Source organism: Gobius niger (genome assembly GCF_951799975.1).
Source record: "Gobius niger genome assembly, chromosome: 5".
NCBI classification, from domain to species: domain Eukaryota; kingdom Metazoa; phylum Chordata; class Actinopteri; order Gobiiformes; family Gobiidae; genus Gobius; species Gobius niger.
Genome location: NC_136856.1, coordinates 29,622,573 through 29,633,753, shown reverse-complemented (window position 1 = coordinate 29,633,753; position 11,181 = coordinate 29,622,573). Strand labels below are relative to the sequence as shown.

The window sequence follows — 11,181 nt, the reverse complement described above, 5'->3', positions numbered from 1 at the left end:
TGTAATAATTCGATTGCATCTCATCTTTCAACTTTTATGGCTAAATCTTTGGAAGCATCACTTTGCGTTTTGTTTGGCCCGTTACATCAGTGCTGAAAATCTGACACTCATATTTTGCCTGCTCTATTCATTACATTGTAACACTGTTCAAGCCAAAACTACAGCTGCACTTCTGGGCAAAGGCAACTATCATCTGTGGTGCTTTGCCGACACCTGGTGGATATTCTGAGAAGTGCATTCCACTTTCAACACCTGAATTAGATGAATTTATATGAAGATAAAAAGGCATAAAAAGGTGAGTAGGTTATTTGTAGAAGATGCTCTTTTAGGCAAACTGACTTTTGATGTATCATACCAACTACAATCTGACATCAGTATTTTTTTTTATTTACTTGTACATTTACAGCAAAGGAGAAAAAGTCACTTACAGCAGCTTTCTTTAACTTAACATTTTCTCTCAATAGATCTATACAAAACAAAAAAAAGAAAGCACCTTAAGACCAATACATTCAAGTTTCACGTCCAAATCTGCACAATCTGTAAAAGAGCTTTTAATGAAGTTGGCACTTTAGTCCCCCCCCCCCCCCTCCAAAAAAAAATAAAAAATTCAAGTATATTAAACAAAAAGTTTCCTCATCTTTGGTCCGAAGAATAAACGCCTTTTCCACGTCGCATTGCAATAGTCGATTTCTACTTCTGTTCGAGAACTTATGATAAAAACTAAAAATATCCACCCATTTTGACAAAGGAAATAGGTCCATTTGGAAAGAGGACATGCGCTTTGTTCACGCCACAAACTTGTTCTTGGTGGAGGAGCTGCTCTTGGTGGCCGTGTCGGCGTGGGACTGGTACCCGATGATGACTTTGGGGGGCACTCCTAATCTCTCCTTGTAGACGCGCCTGTGGAGAGGAGCAAAGCATCAATACCTTTTCTTCATTAATCCTTGCAAACCGTGGCTGTGTCCAGATGTCCATACTTTCCCCAAACTCCTCATTTACCATGTAGTCGTTCTATGTAGTAGAGTACACTCATTCTGCTGGCTATTTGAACACGCACCTCGCGAGTTTTCTAGATCGTGTTTGGGTTGTCACGTGCGAAGTGAATTGCGTGTCCGAATCACCAACAAATTGAGTATGTGTACTGGAAATAATAATGCTAAACAGCAGATTACCTGCAGTGCATTTACCCTCAGCACAATGATATGGAAGCATAGGAGTGGTTAATGTCCTGCTAAAGTTAACAACAGCTGAACCTGGATAGATGTGAACCATAGTGTAAACATGGACTCACCCGTAGCATTGAGGCGCATCACGTCCTCCTTATGTCTGTTTGTCCTCATTAAAACTCCATAAACATACAGCTGCTTCCTTACTACATGTGTCGCCAGCGAAAAGTCCCGTTGTAAAGAGTTGTCACAAAAAAAGAAAAATGTCCGTCCGTATAATTATTAGCTAGTGTCCCATAGTTTACAGACACTGCGTGCACAATGAGAGTGAAAGTAACCAATGAGGAGTCTTCAGCGTGGTGAGCTGCTCCTGTGATAGGGTCCGGGGCTCAGTCCAGCTCAGTTCCAGAGCCAAGTGTATGTGTGTGTATGTGCTGAGGCGGGACCTGCGGCACTGCCATCTATCCATCACCGTCATGTTCAAGTACGTTCTCAGAACTAGACCTTTTTTGTTCTTGTGATAAAAATTGTGATCAGATGTATAAAACTACAATGATTATACAGTTATGACATTGGGCAATTAGTTATGATATAAAATGAACTATAATAAATGAAAAACACAACTTCTTTCTCTTGTCAAAAAAATGACAGGAGGGGCTTAGCCCACCTAGCCCATTGATACCAGCTGTCCCTGCTGATGACTTTAATTTAACATGGATATGACATGAATGAAGAAACCTTGGATTATTGTCTTTTAGCTGTAGGCCCGAGCCCGAAACAAACCCAATAATTTATTTATTGATTATTATTTTTTTAAGGCCTTGTCAAAGCGCACTCTGCGCAGTGAAGACCGACAGGTGCATGCAGCACGGGGCAGGTTACACGCACGAGCAGCAACAGCAGCTGTTCCTCCTCAACGCAGTCTTTCTTCACGTCTCCTCCTCCCTCGTTCATAAACATTGTGCAATAAGTCAATAGTATACTTTTATTAAAGGCAATAATTATATTATTAATTAGTTTTGGTGCCAGAGGCCAACCCAAACCCAACTGTCATGCGTGACATCTCTGTCCGAAGCTGGTGAGAGGAAGCTATTGATCATTTAACAGGTCAAGCTAAAGGTCAGCAGCTAACGTTAGCAACTTATCATTGCAACAACTTAGATTTAGTGGTTTATTCATGAAAAATATGAAACAGCTGTTTTCATTCAGTCGTGCATTGTGTCTATTTTGACTCAGCTAGTGAAGCATTCAGAATGCATTGTGGGAAATGTTTCAAGTGCACTACTTTTTTCTCTCTGGACATTCGGGAGCCAGGACTCTATAGAATACACTTTACAGCACAGGGGCTTGTGTGCTTCAGCATTGAGTGCGTCTCACCCGATGTGTGTGATGGCCTCTTTGTTCTCGTAGTCTGTGGTCCAGATGGCGATCTTGTCTCCTTTGGCGCGCACGTTAATGACCGCCCCGCACACGTCGTCGCTGTGGTCGTCAAACGCCTCTCCCACCAGACACAGCAGCTAAAAACACACACAGAAGGCGGTCCGACAAATCATCAGTATGGGACCTTTTCAAAGACTACTCAAAAAAAGTGCGAGTGGCTTGATGTACAAACTACATCTATCTACAAACAAGCTAGTGACAAGTTGATTTTACTCAACACTTTAATAGAAATAAACATTTTGGTTAGGGATTGGGCCAACAGTCATTCTTGAGATTAGTCATAGGATTGTGTACATTTTGAGTCAGATTTAAGTTGCATTCACACCCGAGACTGTACGATTGGAGCCGAAAATTGCAACATTAGGCGTGTTCGAGATGAGCCAGACGGACGCAGTTTTGACAGCCGAACGGTGCAGATTTCTGTCCGACTTGCTCCAGACACGCTCTGATGTCACAGGCACATGGGGCACAGAAAGATCGTGAGACCCCAACAAGAGCAGCCGACTTGATCAACCGCTGCATCTCTCCAGAGGCAACTGCAGCGGCTCCACGGCCCCGTGCATGATGGGAAAACGCCCACCTGTCAGCGGATGCCAGTCTGTGTGATCACAAACGTGCTCCTCGCCCCCATCTCTCTCTTCTTTAGATCTGAACAAATAAACTATGACTGAAACTATTTAAGTTATGTGTCCCCCCCTAAAATGGAGCTCATGTTTGATGCTCCTACAGAAGTCATGATTTAAAAGGACGTATTTTATCTCACAAACAAATGGGAAAGTTTTCTCTGATGAAAAATGATGTCGCTGGAGTAAAGTAAACCAAGCAGGAGGCAAATTATTTTTATTTAGGATAAACTTTAAATGAACGAGATATCTGAACGAGATGCTGCGTGATCTGAGGCCACACATGGGCTTCAGACTTTTTTCTCCGCCCCCATTGCGTCGGCTACTCTCGCTGATCATCCATCGAACAAACCTATTGTTTCATCTTTCCAACTGGCGCGGTTTGCGTTATTGATGGGCTAAATGAATGGTTAAGGTTCTTTATTTTGTCATTATACAACACTGTACAACGAAATTTGTCCTCTGCATTTGACCCATCTATCGACATCGCTGCACCGCGCCTGGAGACCCGTCTCTAGATGTGGAGCCAGGCTGATGGTCAGAATCACCTGGATGGAGAATTCGCCAATTGTACACGTTTTTAGTGGTAGGAGAAACCGGAGGAAACCTACGACAACATGCAAACTCTACACAGAAAGGCCACGGTCCAGGTGGGAATCGAACCGCTTCCTGTTTTTGTTCCGCTCTCTAGCTCAGCCGCGTTCACAAATCAAATAATCCGATTCAGAGTCTGTTTGCACGTTCACAACATCCCAAACAAACCCATTCCCAGATCTCGAGCACTTAGCCGGAGGATTAGGCTAAACTCACCGTCTCCAGCCAGAAGCGGTCCAGGTCGCTCCTGCGCTGCTGTTTGGACAGTGTGATGAGCCAGCGGCCTCCGCGCCGGTTCCTCTCGTCCTCCCACATGGGCTCGATGCCATCCTGCGACAACATCAGAAACACCTCAATAACTGCCAGCACAGGGAACAATGAGACACAACTATCATTTATATTAATACCTCAGCATTGAGACTTTCACATTTCAAATCGTGGCCATATTAGGACAAAAAGACTAGGGAATGAAGCTAGCCCAGAGTCTCATTCCCTAGTCTACAGCAGAGGTGAAAGTGAAGGTTTGTTTTCACTGTTGAGGAGCATTTCTTTTCCAAAGAGCATGCTAAAAAAAAAACAATGGTGCCAAGAATAACAGCCTTTTGATGGATTATTGAGGATAGTTTTGTATTCCCCCTTGATGCAATAAATCCAGGAAGTACAGATGGGAGCGCTTCAACAGAAGAGAAACCCGTGTATTCATTTTTTTTTTACCTTCAGTCAGTTTGATCTTAAACTTTCACCTGGATATTAAGAAATTGCATTATATTCAGGATAAGTTTTTTTTATTTTACCGCTTTACACTTTGTTGGTGTGAATTTTCCAAGTTTGCATATATAGACACCAAATTATCCAGTCTTGTGCTTAAGACTTAAGGCTTTTTGGTTTTCCAGACAGTTTTATCAATATCTACCAAATCAACTGTATATTGAACCCCAAAAAAATGCATTGGATTTCATTTTACCCCAAAACCAAATCAGATAAATCAATTTAAACCTGGCTCTATCCTTTCTTCAGATTTAGCGGCTACAAACAGACTTTTTGGGTCTGTTTTACACTTTAAATATCAGTAATTGGAAAAGGTTTAAAAGCTATTTATCACTTTTTAATCAATTAACTTTTTGCCCCTTCACCTGCAGCGTCTGGCCTTAAGCTTGGCTCGATCCCGGCTGCACGAGGAGACTGACCTTAAAGAGCGAGTAGTCACATCCGGACAGGAGGTTACTGGACAGCTGGATGTGGTTGTACAGTCTGTGAAAAGGACAGGAACACTTGACTATTGCACCTTTTATGAAAAACAACAGTGTCCAAAAACACTACGTAAATCTGATGCATTATTAGAACTTTTATCAATGAAAAATACCTACTCTGTACTGTGAGCTGACTCCATTTAGCAATATTTAAAATTTAGATCGATCATTAGGAGAAAAATAATGATCCTGATGAATGTTTTTGCCACATCATCCAGCCCTACAGTAGGTTGCAGCTTGTTGGCCTAGTCCCTTCTCATCTTCATGGAGATATTGAACTTTACTTTGACCCACCGAAAGCCCAACTAGATGTTTAAATACAAAAAGTCCTCTTCTAAAAACTTTACTTTAATAATACACCACAAAATCATGGTTAGTTGATTATTAGGAACATGCGTGGTAATGTTTGGAGTTTTATGATGTTGTAGAATATGACAAGAGGAATGTTCTGTAGTGTGGCTTTAAGTTCTTGTTGCTTACGCCCAGAAGTCCTCTACAGTGTGGAACTTGGCGATGAGCCGGAGATTGGCCTGCCACGTTCTGCTTTTGTCATTCTTGAAAAACCAAAGAGCCCACCTGCAAACAGCACCACAGTTAGATTTACCGCTCGACCAACGTGCAACACTTCCACACCGTCTGCAAATGTACAATGTGGTTGAAAAATGAGCCGCGCGGGATGTTCTTCAGTAGCTTCTCACCGGTTTTGCAGCGGGTGCTTGATGTACGCCTCAGGATTGACAACTTTGGAAACGGCTTTGTCACATTTCTCCTTTTGGGGACTTGGAACTGTTGTTGACGCCTAAAATGAAAAACAAACAAAAAACAATTACTCAAACAGAATGAATTGTCTTTGTCATCCGCGCCACATACAACTGACTTTTGTAAAAATAATAACAGGAAAAGCTTTACAACACCAGACAAATGTACATAATTACGTCGATGCTGGTTACCGAGACGACAACAATCCACTGTTTATTAAAGCCAAAATTCAAAGACTTTCATGACAGGACCACTTTCAAAACTGCTCAATTAATGTATAATTTATGTATAAAGCTAAAAATAAACAGTTGCTTTTTTTCTGAAAGAGGGAAAATACAATCTAAGGGGCTTGAATCAATTTACAATTACCCATGCCTGGACATCCAGAAAAGGTTTCTGTGTCCGTTTGAGGTATGTATTGTATTCCATATTTTACGACCACACACGATGTCCAAATATCAGACAGTTTAAGTATCAAAACAAAGAAAGGATATTCTAAATATATGACTTTTCATGTTCAGCTGTTGTGTTGTAAACCAGTTGATTGGTAAGTATTATTCACACTGTATCCCTGACACCTTGGATTTAGATCACAGTGCTCGAATGATTGTTATAACTTATAAGGAAGCCTAATAAGTAATACGGAACAACATACTGAGAGTACTTAAAAGGGGTGGGGCTAAATAAGTGTTTACTTCCCCCCACTCCTTTTCGGACAGGCTAAACTAAAATGTGCAAAAGATAAAACAAAATTGTATGTCCTAAGCTGTAAATGTATTGAGCTGCACAAGTGCACATTTGATATTGAGCTCACAACTGCCTCAATCATGGCAGGTTGTGTTTTGAGTTCATAAGTTTGTGTTTTTTTGTTTATGTTCCGAATAAATAATTCATTCATTCAAACCTCCTGCAAGTAAATGTTTTCCCTCCAGTACCATTCAGCTTGAATTAAATACAATTTGTTATCCAACTATTATGTTCTTTTAAATTTTTGTAGATTAAATTTTGTTTTTTTTAAGAGTGAAACTTAAAGGGGCTAGATGCAAGTTAGCCATTTTATATTCACTACTGCCACCTCAGGTCATACGTGTAACTGCACCTTCTATATAAAGCTCGTGCATGACGGCACTTCGGACCCGAATTAACACCATTTTGAGTGACAGTGCAGGATTTTTGAGGCAGTTCTGGTAAATATGTCTGGGCTCATTCTACACATCAGGACATTGTTGAAACATGTAGGGGGAGGAAAACACTTAATTTTAACATTTTTAAACTCCATATAGTCCCTTTAAAACTGCACTACACAACTTTTTATCCGAAAAAAAAAAAGTGTTCAGCGTGTATTTGACCTTTCAGTGACCCTGACTGGAGACTCGCCTTATTGCCGGGGCACGTATCAGAGACATCTCCGTGACTAGCAGCAACTCTAGTCTCCAGGCTGGTGAGATAGGCACTTTGTATGCGCGCAATCAGTCCGAGTTTCTGAGACATTGCAGAGATGTTAGGTTATGGTATACTTTATCATCTCCGTAGGGAAATTTGTCCTCTGCATTTGACCCCTCCTTTGATGCCACTGGGCAACCCATAAGGAGCAGTGGGTGACGGCAGTGATGTGCACTGGGTCCCATCTCCAGATGTGGAGCCAGACTGATGGTCAGAATCATCTAGCTGGAAAATTCACCTATTTATACACGTTTATAGTGTGGTAGAGTGTGGTAGAGTGCCCGGAGGAAAGGCCCTTTACTTACCATACTGGCAGGCCTGTTTTTTTTAGGTTTCGTGAATGGAAAGTATACATAACCACCACGGAGACGGTTCAATCAGCAGTTGAAAACCTACCAGAAAAACAATTGATGAAAGGTAGCTGTCCAGGTGTACCGTTTGGGCCGGAAAACTACCATATTTTGCCCCACTTTCCCGTCGTCCTCCCGTAATTTCCCGTATTATAACAAAAAAAAACACAGTCCTCTGCCCCTCCGAACTGAACTATGTCACTACTAGCCTCGCGACAAATGCCACCCGCAGAAGCCTGAGTGTTTCGTGAGGTTGAGTAGCGGTCAAGTGTCCCGTTTTGCCGTTTGGCCGCTGGCTGCTCTGCTTTTTGACAATGACACTCGGGGCCGCCATTGCTGTAGTACCTCCATATCGCCGCTAGTCTCCCATTTGAAAGCATTGTACTTTAGACACAGTAAAAACAACTTTAAAACCTGGTCCCAATTTTTTTGGAACTATCTAGAGCTAGATAATCCTCCTGTGATAATTAAGGAGCTCAGGCTGGTTTTCGTAAGATTTTTTTTTTCGAAATCTCATACTGAGGGCCGGACTGTCAGCATTGGAGCAGCGCAAACTACACATCACGCAAGGGCCAAGTCTACGGTGAAGATTCCGCCCTGATGCCCTTTTTGGGAACATGCCTCGTCAGAGCTGGGGAGGGGGAGTCTGTAAACCTGCCATGATTTCCCCCTCGAGTGTAGTCTGTGGCTGTTTCCCAATTGCCAGGATCCTCGGCGTCTCGACCACTTCGGACGTCATTCGCGTCATCACGGCGCCGCCAAGTGGTGTTCCATTTCACCTGGACCACTCGCCCCCTCGCAGCTCGACTCCTCCGTTTCGCTCATTTACGAAGGATACAGCAGTGGATCCTCCGCTGCCTCGGAGAGCTGAAATTACCCATGATGCACTGCAGCATAGTTTCTTTTCTCGCAAAACTTTATTAGTTTTAACTCACTTTAAAAAAGTTTTGTTTCACATAAACAGTTTCCTCGCCTCCGTTATTCATTAAACAGTTGTTTTAATAAGCATAGATTGACATGACATTTGATTATATGATTTGACACGTGACCTGACGCAGCCGCTCGCTCCGGAGGCCGTTCCATTTGAGCTCAAAGGCGGCGGGGAGAGGACACTCCGCTCTGTTTTGGAGGAGCCGCCACCGAGGACGTCAACAAAGTGGCCAAACGGAGGACGGATCCTTGCAATTGGGAAACAGCCACTGTGGCAAACGGGGAGGAGTGAGCAGGAGACGTCTATTCTTTTTAACGGTCTATGGTTTTGCCCGGGAAACTACCGTATTTTCCCCCGTCTTGAAGCTTGGTTGGGCTGGTGGGACGGCTCGCAGCGGAATGTCCCGTATTTTCAAATCCAAAACTTGATAGGTATGGGCTATGCTAACCACCCAAGTAGCTACTGGGCCACTGAAAGGTCAAACACGCACTAATATTATTTATTCTAATTTTTTTTTGCATAGTGCACCTTTAAGGCGAGACACTGCAGGTGAATAGGGAAAAAAATTATATTTACAGATATCAATTTGAAACTTTTGAAAAAATCTTCCAAATATTGTTCAGTCCAAGGCTGGAAAATGTGAAGTCTTTAGGTCCGACTGACGTGAACATAGTGTCGCCACAATGACAGATTAATGTGTTTTGAGAAAAGGGGCCCTGAAATTGCATTGTCCCATATAAGTCTATGGGTGAACATTGAATCAGCGCAATATTTAAACATGTTATTGTGAAGATTAGGCATATTTTCTGTTTCCAGGTGAAAGCTTATAAGTTCAGAGACCAATTTGGCCCAAAACCTGAAAACTGAAAAAATTGAGTTTTGCCTGTAGCGTCTCCCCTTAAGTGAGATAATGAAGGTGAATCAGCAATCATTTGAAACTTTTTCTCAAACATCTATTAGGCTACAATTTGTTATTTAATGTTTTTTTTTTAAATATAATCCTTATTTATTTTGGTGACTAGACGATTTTTTTTCTGAGGGTATTTTGGAAATCTTGTTGAGCCTTGGATAAATTGTTATTAAAAAAATAGCCTTTGAAGTTAGATCTAATGGAGAAACACGGAATCACTGGGATAATAAAACACTTTGTTGTTGTTTCCAGGTTAAAGTGAGTTAGACTGAGAGCAAACTGTCCCCAAACCTGAAAACGTCCCGAGTTTTGCCCACAGTTTTGCCTGGAGCGTCTCCCACTTGCAATCCAGAGAATTGTGCATTTCTGACAGCAATCGTTTTCCACTGTTACTCCATTATTTCACTATGAATTCTCAGTGCACATTTGGAGGCGTTTACATTAATATGACACTTCGTACATTAAATATTTATCGCAGCAAAGAACTTCTTCTAAGTTCAGCTGGAGTGAATGCCCGCGTCGTGTCACCATCCGTTGACACGTAACTTTTCACCGTCACCGCTGAAGTGGAGCTCGAAAAGTGGCTGATCTTACGGGAATGAAGCACTTTGTGAACCACAAGAGGAAAATAAAGGATGTTTAAAAGCACTCACCACCAGAGCGGTCGCCATCTTCTGTAAATCACGGCAGATTTGGAGCTTGTGTTCAAATAGCTGATTGGAGCAGGTGGGTCTGTCGGTACTGCGCATGCGCGAGAGCGTTTACCACAGGTTTCCATTCATCAATTTAGACCTTGCCATAACGTTTGCACATGTCTAGATGATCATATTGTTAAATAATAAAACAACGATGCTTAATGTTTGACAAAAATCGACACTTAACCTCTTAACCCCCGTCTGAAAAGATCTAAAAGCTTCTCGCAAAAAAGCGTCAAAAATAGCGACAAAAACGGATGAAAACGCGTGGGGAAAAGCGTAAAATATGTGTCGAAAACGCCCCCCCCCAAAAAAGTGACAAAAGAGCCACAACAAAAGTGACGAAAACGCAATAAAAAGCGTTAATAAAATGACAAACATGTGACAAAGACGCAATAAAAGTGACAAAAAACTATAAACAATGTCAATGTGACAAAACACAATTTAAAAAAAAAAAAACAGTGATTTACAGAAAAGGGACGTTTTGCAAGTCTTAGCTTTCAAATGAGGCGTCACCCTAGCTTATAACATATAGCAGTAAGATCTCCAGCTTTTAGATTTGGGTAAAGCTCAACTGGAGAAAATGCACTCAAGTGGGGGTTAAGAGGTGAACCGAGCAATATCAAATATATATATATATATATATATATATATATAGGCCATATATAGGCCTACTGAACAGTGTATTTACAAAACTGGGGGCCTGCAGGAGGGGATGGAAGAAGCCGTCGTTCAGAGTTGATCGGCCGGGCTCTGATCGAGACCATGAGCAGCTAATACAAGGGAAGAGATTCTGTAGAATTTTGCCTGTGCTAACAGCTATACAGGGACCTTCAACCATCACATATATACAAATGTTAAACCTTCCTAGCACAACATGGATCAAAATCCAATCATGAACATATGACTAGAATTAGACATAACTAAAGTCTAATCAGCTTTTCAGTTGCAGAGATGTACAACACAGTTCACAGTACTGCTGCTCCGTTACGTCAACTTGTGTGTTCACTGTTGTTCTGT

The 11,181-nt window shown here is 41.9% G+C and overlaps 1 protein-coding gene across 1 annotated transcript; it reads right to left on the bottom strand.

Annotated features, from left to right (window-relative positions):
• Positions 1-640: 640 nt before the first annotated feature.
• Positions 641-10,137, bottom strand: eif4ea (eukaryotic translation initiation factor 4ea; the record flags this gene model as incomplete). The annotated part of the gene is made up of 7 exons (XM_079557319.1): positions 641-900; positions 2,544-2,683; positions 4,040-4,153; positions 5,011-5,074; positions 5,554-5,649; positions 5,772-5,872; positions 10,120-10,137. 7 exons carry the CDS (start codon positions 10,135-10,137, stop codon positions 786-788), a joined length of 648 nt encoding a protein of 215 aa, XP_079413445.1. The 3' UTR covers positions 641-785.
• Positions 10,138-11,181: the final 1,044 nt, after the last annotated feature.